At 42.6% G+C, this 15,601-nt stretch overlaps 1 protein-coding gene across 1 annotated transcript; it reads left to right on the plus strand.

The window, feature by feature from the left end:
- Positions 1 to 1,318: 1,318 nt before the first annotated feature.
- On the plus strand, positions 1,319 to 3,315 carry LOC147418639 (uncharacterized). Its single transcript, XM_086505267.1, has 3 exons — positions 1,319 to 1,428; positions 1,519 to 1,639; positions 2,450 to 3,315. Exons 1-3 carry the CDS (start codon positions 1,319 to 1,321, stop codon positions 3,092 to 3,094), a joined length of 876 nt encoding a protein of 291 aa, XP_086361393.1. The 3' UTR covers positions 3,095 to 3,315.
- The last annotated feature ends 12,286 nt before the right edge of the window (positions 3,316 to 15,601 follow it).

Below are 15,601 nucleotides of genomic sequence, written 5' to 3' on the forward strand. Positions count from 1 at the left end.
TTTTGATCCCAAGGAAATGTTGAACGTTTTGCACAATCTCCAGAGCCTTTTTAAATATTTGAGGGCAAGCTTTGAGGCTTTGAGGAAGAGAAGGGAGTCATCCGCAAAGAGCTATGCTAGGAGTCAGTCATTGTCAGGCAAGGTTAGCCCTTGTATGTCCCCTCTCGCAACACTATCTTTGTGCACGGTAACTAGAGGATGGGATCCGGGGCCAAGGGGTAGCCCTGTTCGATTGATCTTTTGACTTCAAATGCGTGCACAATTTTGTTGTTAAAAAGGAGCTTAGAATGGCTACCAACATCGAGGGTGAGAAATAACCGACAGGGCCGTGGCCCAAAGCCTAGCGATTTCATGACTTCTTCTATGAAAAAGCATGTGATCCCACCATAGGCTTTGTCCAGATCTAGCTGAAGCAAGATACACTCTTGCTTGGTGAAGGTTACATATTCTATGCCGACCATTGCTGCCAAGATGTAATCATATAGTGACCTTCCTTTGATAATTCCGTGTCGTTGGGGAGTAATTGCTTTGTCCAAAATGGGAGAAAGCCTAAGGGATACGATTTTGAAAACAATTTTATATGCCACTAACATCATAGTTATGGGTCGTTAGTGTTTCAAGTGGGAGAAATAGATTTGCTTTAGAAGAGGTTTTATGAGGCATCTTTGAGTCTAGGACTCCATTGACCAAGGCATGGTTAGCCATACGCATGATCGAGGATTTAAGATACTCCCAGAATTCTTTGAAGAACTTAGTAGTCAATCCGTCCCACCCAGGGGATTTCTCCTTGCCTAACGCTTGCAACACATATCAACATTCCTCCTTAGTGAAAGGCTTCTCAAGCAGGTTGGTTTCTGATTGTGATATCATCTTCTTGACACTCTTGAAAAGATTTGCCCTAGCTTCATCCACTTCAAAAGAGTGGGCCTCAGGCTGTTGGCCAATGATCTGGCATAAGTGATCCACCATCCGTTTAGCCATTTCGTCTTGGTCCTTCACTTCATTTCCCTCCCAATTTGAGAACGACTGGATAAGGCCTTGACCTCTCTTGACTTTTAAGACCTTGAAGAAGTGTGCTTGATTAGCCACCTCCGGTTGCAGGGAGGTTTCCTTGGATAACAATCTGACCTTTCTAACTTCCTTGAGTTGTTGTTCGGCTAGGCCAATTTTTCCTTCAAGCCACCTTTTGTGCTCAGATTCAAAGGACGTTCCTTTGTGTTTTTTAATGGTAAGCTGCTCTACTTCATCTGTGAGCTGCTTTTGATGCTCCTCATGAGACTTGTTCTTTCTGGGGCCTGTAGGTTTGATCATGTTTTGAATGCTCTTGGAAAATGAGTCCCAAGCTTTTGGGTTTTTTGAATCAACATCTTTGCAAAGCTTGATCATAGATTTTCTAGCCAAGTTTTTGAAAAGAGAGTCTTTGAACAGGTGCACCCCGGTAGTAAATAGCTTCTTAGACCCTTTAGGGTGTGGTCCTTCTCCTTTGTCATTTCTAAGTTAAATGTAGTGATTTGACAGAGACTGTGAGATTACCACCTTCATATCTAGCAGCGACAACACCCAGTCCGAAACCCAGTCAGCCGTGTCAAGCCGAGATGCCATATGGGCATACTACACTCTAGTGTACGTGAAGCTTGGCGTGCTCTTCCAAGGACCAACCTTCCACATGTCAATCATCACCCACTCAGGCTTAGCCATTTGGTTTTTCCGGGGCTATTGCCTCATCGTTGAATTAAACTGAGAAGAAGCCTTTTGCAAGATTTCGGCATCATTTTATACACCTTCCCAACTTGATCAATTACCTACGTGACTCCTATGTTGGGTTTATGTTCCTCCAGACTGTTGGCCTCAAAGTTGTTTTGACAGTCTTGTCTATTCTCTTAGATACTAAAAGATATACCCAAAACTACTTGTGGATGAATAATAGCAAGTTAGTGCTTGCTTAAGTAACTCAAGCTCGTAACATCTTGATATGGCACTTGGTCGCAATCCTATATGGCTAAGTAAGTTTGCTATGTTTCTCTCCATATGAGCTTCAATTGACTTTGCTTTGCCCCTTGCTCTGAAATTGAGTTCAACTCACAACCTAATTTAATCTTAAGTTTGCTCTCTAGCCGACTTTCTACTTGAGCATTGCACCTTCTCTTGTAAAGTTAGTACCAATGCACTATCTGACAATGTTTTGTGATCACTTAAGCCCATTGGTCGAGAGTCTAGGTCATCTAACTTGATGTGGCCTAAGCCTACTGCTTGCATAGTTTTGGTAGGTTTCATCAATATCCAGCTTAGAGAAGCAGAGGACTAGTGCTATGTTTTTGTCGTCTTTCACACGATATTTTGTAACAAATACTAAGATGGGGTGACCAAAAGGATTGATTTACAACTTCTTAAAGTCCCTTAATCCCACTACTCTCTTTTTGACTCGAATGCCGTGTGAATCCACCCTTAGCTGCTCTCCGCGAAGAGGTATGTGGGTGGAATCGTCGTTGCCCCGCGCCCCCTCTCTCTCTCTCTCTGCGCGCACTCACCAGAGAGAGAGAGAGAGAGAGAGAGAGAAGGGGATGAACGAGCATGGGCTGGAACTGGGGAATGCGACGCTCGTGCAGGGGCTTTACCAAGCGCTCGGCGCCCACGACCCCGCCACCGCCCAACAGCTTTTGGCCCCCGAGCTCGACTTCTGGTACTACGGCCCCCCCAACATGCCCTTCCTAAGGCGCGTTCACACCGGCGAGGACCCCACCTCTCCTCCTTCTCCTTCCAACCCGTGGACATCTTTGTCAAGCAGAACAAAATCTTTGTTGAAGGCTTGTGCACCTCTCTTACTGACCCTCACTCTTCCCCCCATCATTGGGTCCATATTTGGAACGTCAAAGATGGCCGCCTTGTCCGGCTTCGCGAGTATGTAGACACCTCTGTCAACGTCATGAGTAGCAATGATATTGGCAATGGTAGTCACTCCAATCACCATGTTGTTAAGGACCATGAACATCCTAAAGAGGATGAGGACCAACCTATCCTTTGGAGTAGTAGCCTAGGGAAACATGTACCTAGCAATAGTATGGTCGGCCCTAGTCTCCTTCTGCACTCCCCTTGATCTCTCTCTCTACTCTCATTGTATAATGCGGTCGATCTCTTCTAGACCTTTCGACTCGTAAATTCCATGATCTTTCAAATTGTCATATCCATGAGATGTCAAGTTTGCTCTCATGCCATTATTTGTCATGAGAACTATACCATTATACTTCTCTCAAGAAGTGCTAAAATGTAATCGAAAGTAATCTCTTCTGTAAGGAGGTGTTTGACCACTAAATTATCTGAAAAGGCTTCTTATTAATATGGTTTGGCAGCATTTTGGTATCCTAAATAATGTGCGTTCAAGGTATTTTAAAAAATCCTTTTTTAACACGTTTGAATGAATAAAATGACACTTTATTTTAGAATTGTAAAACCTTTTTCATTAATGTATCTTTATTAACTTGACTAAATTTTTGCATCGAAAACCCTCTCTTGTTAAATTCACGCGATACATTCACGTGATTACATAGTGCATACTTTGAAGGTATATTATTATGATTTCTAACCGACTAATCTCTATAAGTATTATGACCAATGAAATCTTATTCATGATTATAAACCATTTTCAAGATTTATTATACAAGAACCTCTTAAAACTTAATGCTAGGAATAATTTTTATTGCAAACAAATAAGACGTGAAAGATGTTTTGAGTTTTTTTGGGTAGAATCAAAAGAAGCATGCAATGGCATATAGATATTACACTTAAGATGCAATTCAAACACTACAAAAAATTGCAACTATAGCCAGGTGCATTTAGTTTTTTGGACCACATAAGGAGTCCTTGGTGAAACGTTGATTTTTTGAGGGAAAAAAATGAGTTGGTTTTTTGGTGCAATTATGGACCATAGGATAAAGTTTGTCTATTAGTGTCACATGACAATTAAAAACAAGTGAAAGGGTCACGAGGGCTTTCTAAAACAATAAGAATTTGATAATATCATTAGGTTGAGTTCAACTAAATTTTTTTCTGTTTGCGAAAGGATTACCTCAACTTAGCCGATTGAAAATCGAGATTAGCCAATTGCAAACCATGGGAAAGGGAAGAAAAACCGATGAAATATGTGAGAAAGTAGTTCAAAAATCCTACAAATTTTAGATTTATGCTAGTATTTCCAGTTTGTTTCTTTGTGAGGAGGAAACTCGGCCAATGGCTGCTTAATAAAAGAGACTTTCTCGAATATTAAGTAGAATTAAGTTATAGAATGCAAGAAAAATCAAGCCATGTGAGGTTATGAAATGAAATGTGAAATAAAAAGAAAGCATCATATATATATATATATATATATATATATATATATATATATATATATATATATATATATATATATATATGTGTGTGTGTGTGTGTGTGTGTGTATAAATATAAATATATATATGTGTGTGTAAATGTGTATATATGTATCTATAGAATTTACTAGAGTTATGGTGGGAGGGAGTTTGGGAGGGAGTCATGGAGAACATCTGGAAGCCAAGGTGGCCTCAATATATGAAGATATTTCTGTGGAAAGTGATGTGGGGTGCTCTGTCGACGGGTGTAAAGATACAAGAAAGAGGAATCGGGTCAGATCGTTGCTCGGGGTGCAGAATAGCTAGTGAAGACCTAGCCACCTTTTCATGGGATGCCAGGCAATCAGTGGCATGGCTGGGAAAATATGCAAGTGGATTCAAAGGACATGGAAAATTAAGTTCTTGAAGAATGATCTGTCCTTTGGTAGTAACAGGTTGGGAAGTCCTGCTCTTCTTGTCTGCACTCAAATAATCAGGTATTACTTCTTTCACCATATTTGGCAAGCAAGGAACCACCATGTGTTTGAGGGGGATCTAGTTGTGGCAAGCTTTTGTGAAATCATACAAGATAGCAGAGTGAGGATCCACAGGATCGGAGGCAAACAAGCCTCAGAGGATTGGTCTAGAACAATACATGTCATGATGACATCTTGTAATAAGTAAAGCCTAGGAGTAGTTGTGGTTTCTCTGTCAAGCAGAAAACTTGTAATCCTTTGACCCTCAAGGCTCGATATGAGCTCTAGGTTGGTGTATATTTTTGATGTTCTTAATACTATCCACTTACAATTGTGAGTTTTGCAAAAAAAAAAGAAAAAAGAATTTACTAGAATTATGCAAAGTGAAGCCTTCACTTTAACATTCTAAAACAATAGAATGCAAGAGAAGTAAAGACAATTTAGCCTACTGAAGATCTTGGCAAGGCAAAGGGTGGGCAAAATAAAGTCAACTTGAATAAAGATGTGGAGAAACAAGATCATGGCAACCAGGGTAAGGGCAAGGCCACCCAAAGCTACCGCTTTTCATCCACCGCTCAGCAAAGAACGGCCACCCCAGTAATGCAGAAGATCGTGATGTCTCCAACTATTAGGTCAAAAGATGAGGGCTAGCAACAAGTATCTCATATTTCATGTAAACGGTTCAAAGCCAAGGCTAGGGCCTTGGGAAAAATCATAGGTCTCTCGTCGGATTTCCCAAAGCCTCCTGTCCTGTATGACAATATATTCGAAGTTTTGGGGAAGACGATTCAAGAGGACCTTTTCACTTCCAAGCTGGATACCATGCAGGTTCCAACAGAAAAGGAGCCAATGGAAGAGGACAATCTGAATGGGAACTCTGGGGAAAAGTTCGTGGAGGCAGAAGAGTTTGTCCCCCTTTCCCAATGATGGATACTCTCTCTATTCAATCTTGGAATGTGAAGGGACTAAAAACCCGAAATAATGGCACTCTCTTCAGGGAGGAAGCGAAGAAAGAGAAGGCAGTCAATTGTGGGCCATCCAAGAACACCATTTGGATGCCCGGTGCAAGAGAAAACAGGCTGCAGGAAAAAAACTTATCTTTTATGGGGAAGGAAGCGACGCTTTTAGTGGTGTCTTGTCCATTGCTGACAGAAATTTGGAGCCAAAGGTGGTTCTTAACCACCCCTCCGGAAGAGTCCTTGGTGTTAGAATCAGATGGGACAATCAACCTATCACCATAGTAAATGTTTACGGCCCCTACAACGCAAAGGATAGAGCTAAACTGTGGATGCAGCTCAGGGATACTCCGATCAAAGGGGAGTGGCTGATGGTTGGAGATTTCAATATGGTCGAGAAAAGGAAGGATAGAACAGGATCCGCCAATCTACTGGCTGGCTCAGAAAAGTCTAAATGGCTAAGCTTATGTGAGAAGTGGGCTATGATTGACTTGTGGGAAGTGGGCCCATGGAATAGCATGCCTGGATTCACCTACACAAGCCTTCAGTATGACCGCACTGGCTCTCGGCTGGATAGATGCTACTGCTCCCATCAAGCTGACTGGATCTCATCGACATTAGAGATGAAGGTAATCTCAACAAAAAGTCTCTCCAATCACATGCCATTACACTTACAACTCAAGAAAGAAAAAGGGGGGGGGGGGGGGGGGGGGAGGGGGGGCAATCCCCAAGAGGGGAGAAAAAGCTTCTTGTTTACATGGACACACCTGTTCAAAGACCCTCTCTTTAGTAGCATCACCAAGAAAGTGTTGGGAAACCTCAAGAAAGATGTGGGGATGAATAAACCTAGTGCTTGGAATGTATTTGTTTGGATTGCTATCAAAACTTCGGGTCCTCGGGTAAAAAAAGCCAATGAGGCACATATCAAACATCTCACAGAGGAGGTATCACAATTAGCCTCTAGGAAGGCTGCCGGACTGGCTACCAAAGATGTGCACAAGCGATGGCTTGAAGCTAAATCTCACCTAGCCAATGAACAGCCGGAGGAAATCAAGAAGGCGAGATTGCTATCTAGGGAAACTTTCTTGCAACCAGAGCCTTCTAACCAAGCACATTTTTTTAGGGCTCTGAAAGTGAGAAAAGTCAAGGCCACATGCAAGTGCTCGATGATGAGAAAGGGAAAACAATCCAACTCCATTATGAGATGGTTGCACTTATGCTCAAGTATCTCAGCCAAATTATCGGCCAGCTAGAGACCCAATCTCAGGAAGTGGAAGAAGCTCGGGCGTCTTTACTTGGAAGTGTTGAAAAGAAGGTTCCCCAGGAGGAAGCCAGCCGCATGGAAAAGGCCTTTTCTAAGGAAGAATGCTCAGCGGCACTAAAAGCTCTTGGCAATGAAAAGTCCGCCAGCTGGGATGGACTGACGGCTGAATTCTTCAGGGAATTTTGGGATGATCTCAAGGGTCCAGTCACACGGGTGGCCAATCTAGCTGTTTTCGAAGAGTCGTTGGATGCAAGTGTTAAGAGAGGGCTTATCAAGCCCATCGCCAAACAGATTTGCTGCTCTCAACTTAAACATTGGCATCCCATTACAATGATGTCAGTAGCATACAAAATTATTGCCAAGGTGATAGCTCTCAGACTTGCCCCCCTCTTGAGTCGGATCATCTCTCCCATCAACACGTAATCATTAAAGGGAGGTCTATATATGACAATATCTTGGCAGCAATGGTAGGAATAGAGTATGCATCCTTCTCTAAGCAAGAGTGCATCTTGCTGTGCAACTGGACCTCAACAAAGCCTATGATACTAGGCGGTGACAACCAATTAAAGCTCCAGTTTAATGACAGAATTGTGGGATCTTTTGAGGTTAAAAGGTCTATTAAGCAAGGATATCCCCTGGCCCCCTTGCTGTTCACCATCAGGTCGCATCCTCTCATTACAATGCTCGAAGCCAGTGCTGCGCGGGGAGAGATCCAAGGTCTGGCATTGCCGGGCAATGACCAGCTATACTGGTCAAAATGTTCGCAGATGATTTGCTCCTATTCTTGAAGGCGTGCCCTCAAGTTGTCAGGAGAGCTCTGGAGATTGTGTGAACATTTTCCGTGGCCTCAGGATCTCAGTGCAATATAGAGAAGTCAAGACTAATCTCCCTGTCGGAGAACGACTCTTTTGACCCTGCAGTCTGGACAAGAGAGATTATCTCAAAAGGGAGTATATTTAGACACCTGGGAGCCCCCATAGGGGTGGACGTAACCCACAGTCAAATATTTCAATGGGTCAGTGAAAAAATAAGCGCCAAAATGAGAAGGTGGGAGTTTGTTCTCCTACCCTTCCAAAGCCGGATTAGAGTGATCAATGCTTTTATGATCCCGTATATTGCTTTCCTCAGTCCCGTGCTGAAGATGGCTAAGTGTAACTGGAAAGAACTCTTAAAACCAGTGAAAAGGTTTCTTTGGAACAACAACACAAAATCCTCCCAGCCATGGCAGTGGGCTAGATGGGAGGTAGTTGCTCGCCCGGTAGACCAAGGAGGGCTCGGCATTCTTAACCCTGTATCTCATGCTGAGGCCCTGTGTGCCAAATTTATGGCCTCATTCGCTAAAGATGACTTGGGCTATCATGACCAAGAAAATGCTTGATGCAACAAAACTGGGATCGAAAGGGAGAAAGTGAAAGGGGGTTGCGATGCACGACAAACTTCTCGCCCCAAAGTGGTCTTATCTTAGATCTGGTGGACTCTCATAGGAGATGATGAGGAAGTGCAAAAGTGCTGCTGAGGTTTTGGAATGGGGGGAAGTAACCAGATACTTTAAGAACTCCATATTGCACTGGTCCCCTTGGATCTCTAAAATATTGGGGCCGTCACAAAGCCCTTACCGGATAGAAATGGTGTTGACCGCTAGGTCAACAACACAACATAACTCAAGTTTCGTACCAAAGTCTTATCTTTGCGAGTTATGAAATGCTGCAGATTATGGCTATAAACATCATTTGTAATGAGTAGTTATTCTAGTTTCAGAAGCCGGGGTGCAATGGCACTTCCAGATTGTAAATACAAAGCCATTTGACCCTTTCAACCCCATTTTTGGTTAAACCTAAGGTAGCCTTAGTATATAAGGTACCTAGGTCATTTTGTAAAAAGAGACTTTTATCATAATCAAAATTTTAGCGCTGCCATCTACTGTGTGTGAGAGAGAAAGAGAGTGAGCGTGAGCTTTATCCTCTTGCTACGCCTGGCTCGCTCAACACATTGGAGATCTGACTGCACCATTGTTGTAGGCTCGAGGAGAGCTACGCGACAACGCCAAGCATTCCACCTGAGACGAAGCGCACACGCCGACGCATCTACGAGCTATTTGTGGCCGTAAGTGTATCAAACGATGTCTGTTTTCTGCGTGCTAGTAGTCTATAGAATCGTGGCGACATAAGCTACGCATTGGTACTCATAAATTTCAATTTCGGGCACTTTCAAAATTCTGCTCTGTCATCCTACGTGTTTTCCGCAGATGGGTTTAGAGTGAGGGTTTAGAGTGTAGAAGCTTAGGGACAGGTGTATCCTAGTGAGGGGATGGTGTTCCTTAAGTTTCGTATGAATCTGACATGATTAGGTGAGTTACCTTCCGTATGTGTGTATGTGGCTAGGTGGTGTAGTTGAGAGCAGTGAGGTTCTTGATTGTGGTTTAGTTGGCCTTCCAGAGTGTTGTATGTGTAGGATGGTCTCAGCCTGACAAGCTAAAGAGATTTCCTTCGTGTGCCTATCGTGTCATCTGTGTCCTCGATTGACATTATGTTGATCTAGGTAGTGTTTGCATGCACTTCATGGGTGTGTGAGTCGCTCCTCCAACATTGACGCCGTTGCCGGGGACACAAGGACCTAAGTAGGTTTCCTACTAACACTCGTGTGATGGTTGCTTGATTTAGTTTCGGATAAAGAAAGCGTTTTTCTTAAGTGGATCCGGGAGAGGATATTCCGCGATCAAGTGGATAGCCAGGAAGCATGTGTCTTGCCGAGGGTCTGCAACTAGATAGGTTTAGTTAGGATCTGTGGATTAGAGTAGTTGTTGGTGGTCGAGTGATTTGTGAGGTGATAAAAGCGTTTACTAGTCCGTGTGTGGCAGTGAAGCGTTTTTCTACTCATAGATGCAAAACCCCATATGATTTGTAGGAGTAGCTTTAGGTAAGTGATCCGATTCTGATCTAGAGCTATTCAGCACTGAATTATTTGCTAAAGTGCTTGATTGCATTTGAAATCACGAAAACGTGTGCTTTTGGGGTAAAAATGCATTAAACAAGCTTTTGTGGATATTTTTGTATGACTGACTGATGCTGTGCATATAAAAGAGCATTTGCAAGGGTTCTGTGAAGAAAACCTGCAATTCTGTAAACATAGACATCCTACGTGTAGGATGTCTCAAGGGGGTTCTGGAGACCAAATTTGAAAATTTTGACTGCACTAGTGGGTTCAGAGGGTAGGTTTTACCCTAGTAACATATTGACTTGAGTGTTTTTCCCTATTTTTGTTGACCAAAAGCCAAAAGGCGGAGTCAGAAAACGTAAAATTTCAGAAAAGGCTTAAATTAAGTGATTTTTGCATGTTTTTGCAATTGTGAAGCATACTTGCACTTGCTGAGAGCATAAGGAAGCATCAGGGACACTTCAGTATGAAAAAATAAGCAGTAGACATCCTACGCATAGGATGTCTACAGGGTGATCTGGGTATTTTTTTGAAAATCTGAGGTTACCAGTGTGTTTAGAAGGTAGGTTTTACCCTATTTTCACCTGGAAAGGGGAACTTGACCATATCTTGACAAGATAAGACCAAAAGACGAAAATTGCCAGACATCCTACCCAAATTGTGTCCAAGGCCTAATTTTGAGACCAAACCATAGGATGACTCCAAAGGCATGTTCTAAATGTTGTATTGAGTGCATGTGATAAATTTCATCTCATTTGGATCAGTGAAAGGAAGATTGAACAGACTTTTGCATTTTTGACTGAAAAAGGCAAGGATAGCTAGTTTTGGGGTCTTTTGACATCCAAATTAAAATCTAAGCATAGCATTGGGTTGCTGACATCAAGGGAAAGCTGTGGCTCAAGTTTAGGGCAATTCTAAGCACTTAGACCTCCTACGCGTAGGATGTCTTCACCATGATTTAGCACTCCAAATCAACCTCTGAGCATACCACAGTGATCAGCACCTTAAGGAAAGTTGTGGCTCAAGTTTGGGGCAATTCTAAGCACTTAGACCTCCTACGCGTAGGATGTCTTCACCATGATTTAGCACTCCAAATCAACCTCTGAGCATACCACAGTGATCAACACCTTAAGGAGAGTCTGTGGTTCAAATTTGGGGCAATTTTGAGCAGTTAGATATCCTACGCGTAGGATGTCTACTGTGTAATTTTGAAACCAAAATTCTACTGTGACCATACCATGCTGTCATATAGCCTTAGATAAGCCTCCTAGGCAAAATTGGTCCAATTTGGAGTTGATTTGACTGGTGAATTCATCAGAACGGACATCAGGATTTTGTAACAGATTCTTGATCATTTGACCAACCTATAGGTGTCAGAATCAAAAAGTAAAAATAGCTGTGAGTTAAGCACATCAAGGGGAAGCTACAGTGCAAGTTTGAGCTGAAACAGAGCAAAAAGACATCCTATGCGTAGGATGTTTCTAGGGTCATAAAGTGGTCAAAATTCTACTTTGGCCATATAGGGAGGTTCTAAGTGTCTCAAGGATTCCAGAACTTTTTTCAAAAGTGAATTTGGACCTTGTTTGGCCTATTTACCAAGCAAAGACAAGAATGGTCAGACATCCTACTCTTGGAGTGCACTAGAAGCTTATGCAGCCCAAATCTTGACCTATTGGCATCCAAATTCAATTTTGAGCATACCATTGGGTTGTTGAGTACTAGGAGAATCTTGGGATCAAGTTTGGACAAAATTTGAGCAGTTAGACATCCTACGTGTAGGATATCTCCAGCTTGATTTAGGACTCCAAACCAACCTATGAGCACACCACTGTGATCAGCACATCAAGGAGAAGCTAGGGTGAAAATTTCAAGTCATTCTAAGCAAAAAGACATCCTACGCGTAGGATGTCTCAAGGCCATTTTTAGGTCCAAATAAGATTCTGAGCATACCATTGTGTTGCTGGACTTAAGGGGAGTCTCTGAACCAAATTTTGTTAAATTCTGAGCATGTAGACATCCTACGCATAGGATGTCTCTAGGCCAGTTTTAGGGTCCAATTGTAATTTTGACCATACAGAAGTGTTCACAGTGTCACAGAGATCCCAAATCTTCTTTTAAAATTGAATTTGGACTCATTTTGACCAGTCTAAACTGCACTTCACTATTTTGGCCATAACTTTCACAAACGGTATCGGATCGGAAAAGTTTTTATATCAAAACGTAGCCTGAGAGCGGCTCTACATTTAGTTCAACTTTGAAAAAAACGTCGTTTGAGGCCTCAAAATATATCCGCAAGTTAGGGGTGTCTGAAAGTGACAATTTGCGAGAATTGTGACGAAACGGTTGCGGTTTTGGACATAGTTTCGACTTTTCCCTAACCAAAGCACTTGAACACAGTGGACTAAGTCTACTTGAACCAAGAATAAGCTCTTAAGTCCAGAAATCATGTCTACCCTAGATTTAAACGCAGCTTACACAAGCTTGGAGATCCCGACAATAGAGGAATATCCTCCCACAATGGATCTTCCAAACTTGCAATTGATAAAGATCCATCTTGTTGAGAGAGCTTGGATGATTGGTCATGAGAGTGAAGGACTATACAGATACATTGACGACAATGAGGTCAATCTTTATAGGTGCTCAGATCCATACCTAGAAGAGATAACGGATTACAAGCTCTTATATGTCTACACATACGGAGTCGACTGCCAATGGAGATCTATAGTTGTCGACAAGTATGGAAAAGAATACACAAAGTTGTAGAGAGCACAAATCCATAGACTGTACTAGAAAGAGGTGGATATTTGGTCAATGAAGGACCACAAATGCCTCCCCCTCGTGTGTACAATTCCTATAGGAATTCCAAGAAGAGAGCCACCAGGATTCCCTTCAAGAGCGATAACGAGAGAAGAATTGGGAGAGTCTCTGGTTAGACTTGTAGACAATCGACGAGTTAGACCATCCCAAGTCCAAAAATGGGTAAACAGAAAATACTATGGAGATAAAGATCCGAGAGATCACGTAACGGCTTTTAGAAGAGTGATTAGAGCAGAGGAAGTTTCAGATTTTGCGACACAGTTTGCGGGATTTGGATTGACTCTAGAAGATGATGCAGCTACATGGTTCGACTCGGTGGAAAAATGGGATTTTGAGACCCTAGATGAGCTGTTTGAGGAGTTTATTGAAGAATTCTCGCCAAAAGGCATTGCTCACAACACGGTCTCGCAAATCCATATATTCAAACAGAAAGAGAATGAATCAGTACGCAAAGCATCATTACGGCTCAAGAGATATGTTAAGCTCTGTTCGAGAGCGGAATTACCTACGCAAGCACGACTGATGCTGATCTTTATCCAGGGAATGATACATGCGGGCCTTTAGAAGGATCTGCATATGATAAGGAGGATGACGCTAAACGAGTTGATCAAAGAAGATCTTTATCTAGTGGATAACTGTGAGGCATACAAAGAAAAGGACTTAAAGAGTCAAGGAGATGACGCATCCTCTCAGCACAGTGTTTCACAGATAAGTGAGTCCATTGCCAAGCCAACGACACTTATTGATCAAGAAAAGCTTATCGACGACTTGGTCAAGAGGTTGATTCCTCTTGTAAGGTCTGATTCGGGAGAGCCGAAGTGGTGTGAAATTGAGAGAAAATGGATGAACCATACGGAGGAAGAGTGCTATTATAGCATGGAAAATGCTAGGGAGAGGTATGTACAACCTGTTCCAGAAGCACCTACTCCACCTAGATACATTACGAGGAACGCGCCAAGACCAGTAGGAGTTTTAAGGCCACAGGTTGTCTTAGGATAACAACCTCTGCTGCTAGGTGCTAGAATGCCGGTAGACATGAGATACATGCCAATGATGGAAGCATCAAATAAACCAACGCCAGTACCAGCTACAATGTGGTATAGCAACCATGTTAAGTACTACCCTTCGGAGCAACAAAATGTGAGAGAAACACATGGAGTGGTGAGGCCGGTACAACCTCCACCTCCTGGGTTTCAGTCGAAAGAAAGAAGGTATGAAATGGACGAAAGGACATTGCGATTCATTGCAAATAGCGGCTTATCTAGGTCAAAGCTTGCTTATAGCCAAGAGGAAATGCTAAAAGAATCTCCTCAACCAGAGACAGATTGTCACAAAAGTCGTGACAACCACTTGGTCAAACAATGTCCTCATACGGAGATCACTGAAGTAAATGCCTATTGTCTTGAGTGTGGCATCACTCACTTGATCCCCGATTGCCCAAAAAACCCAAACCAAATCAGGAAAATCACGACAAATGTATTATGGATTGTTCAGCTACCTAGTAGCTCAGAAAATGAAAATGTTGTACCAGTTCAAGTAGTTACGAGAGCACATGCTCAAAAGAAAGCTGATGAGAATCCAGAGACAAAGAACACGGAAAGTGACATGAGTCCAAAGAAAGATGATGGACCAAAGACAGACGCACCTAGTCAGAAAACCAAGAGCAAATGAAATAGTTGGAAAGCTAGAAAGACTAGGATGAAAGCACGCAGGGAACGAGAGCAAAAATCCCTAGCTGAGAAGCTTACCGAAGCTGAGGAGAAGATAAAACAACATGAGGAAAAGGAGGCACCTTCTCTTACACAGATGGTTAAACCTCTAGAAGAACCATCCACGGATGAGAAACCGAGAAGTGCTAGTTCAGGAGGATCTCTGTTGGCAGAGAAGGTTAATGAGACATTAGATGCCCTCTTGAAAGCCTATGATGTGAGGCTCAAAAACAACCAAACCCAAGAACACAGGTGGATGACATATCCCTATGCGGAACTAGAAAAGCAAAGGTTTGAAATGTGCAAATGATTCAAACAGCCCAAGCTTTACTAGAACCACTAGTTGCAAAACCTGAGGATGTGATCCGTGTCATGCCTACACAAGTAATCCCACCAAACCAGGAACTAAAAGAGCCAGATTCTAGTCATGAGCACATACCAAACCTCAAAGACCCAGCATTAGAACCAAGGATAGTACTGAATACCACAGATAACTCTTCTGAGGGATTTCACCAAGCTATACCTGAGGATTGTAAAGATATAGATGGTCTTGACGAATTGTGGAAACAAGTCAGAGAGGCCAAAGAAGCCGATGACCTAAGAAGACTAGTAGACAAGACTGGTGATGAACGAGGAGTGTTTCTACCACCAATAGAGGAATTTGAGATTGGATCTCAAATGAATCTAGACATGCGATTGTATTGGGGAGACAAAGGATCTGTACAATCTATGGATAATCAACCCCATTCGCTAAGAACACTACCGTCCTACATGGGAGAGTACAAGACCAAGTCAGATGTGGTTGCAGTCCCATCACAGAGACTGTCTCCCAACAAGGCCATCGATTCAAAGGGGCTAGTAGATATTCTATCTACCCCTGTCACCTGTACAATAATGTTAGTCGAGTTGCTTAGAATAAGAACAAACATGTGGGTAAATGTCTAGAGAAATTTGGTGTAAAAACCCCAATGACTCAAATCGAGGAAGGCATCAAAGAGCTTGAAATGCCTAAACTAAATACTAGGCCAGTGCCATTAAACAAGGTAGGCGAGTATTACAAGGGAGAAGATGGAAACACCACCCTTCCTGTGGAATTCAATGG

The sequence above is a fragment of the Adiantum capillus-veneris genome, chromosome 29 (genome assembly GCF_014529385.1).
Source record: "Adiantum capillus-veneris isolate H3 chromosome 29, ASM1452938v2, whole genome shotgun sequence".
Lineage (NCBI taxonomy): Eukaryota > Viridiplantae > Streptophyta > Polypodiopsida > Polypodiales > Pteridaceae > Adiantum > Adiantum capillus-veneris.

What these genes read in the sequence shown, in the direction of transcription:
- LOC147418639 (XM_086505267.1), top strand. Translation starts at nt 1,319, where the DNA reads ATGCTCTTGGAAAATGAGTCCCAAGCTTTTGGGTTTTTTGAATCAACA. An exon ending in AAAAGAGAGTCTTTGAACAG is followed by an intron (nt 1,429 to 1,518) that starts GTGCACCCCGGT and finishes GTGATTTGACAG; the next exon opens with AGACTGTGAGATTACCACCT. An exon ending in TAGTGTACGTGAAGCTTGGC is followed by an intron (nt 1,640 to 2,449) that starts GTGCTCTTCCAA and finishes ATCCACCCTTAG; the next exon opens with CTGCTCTCCGCGAAGAGGTA.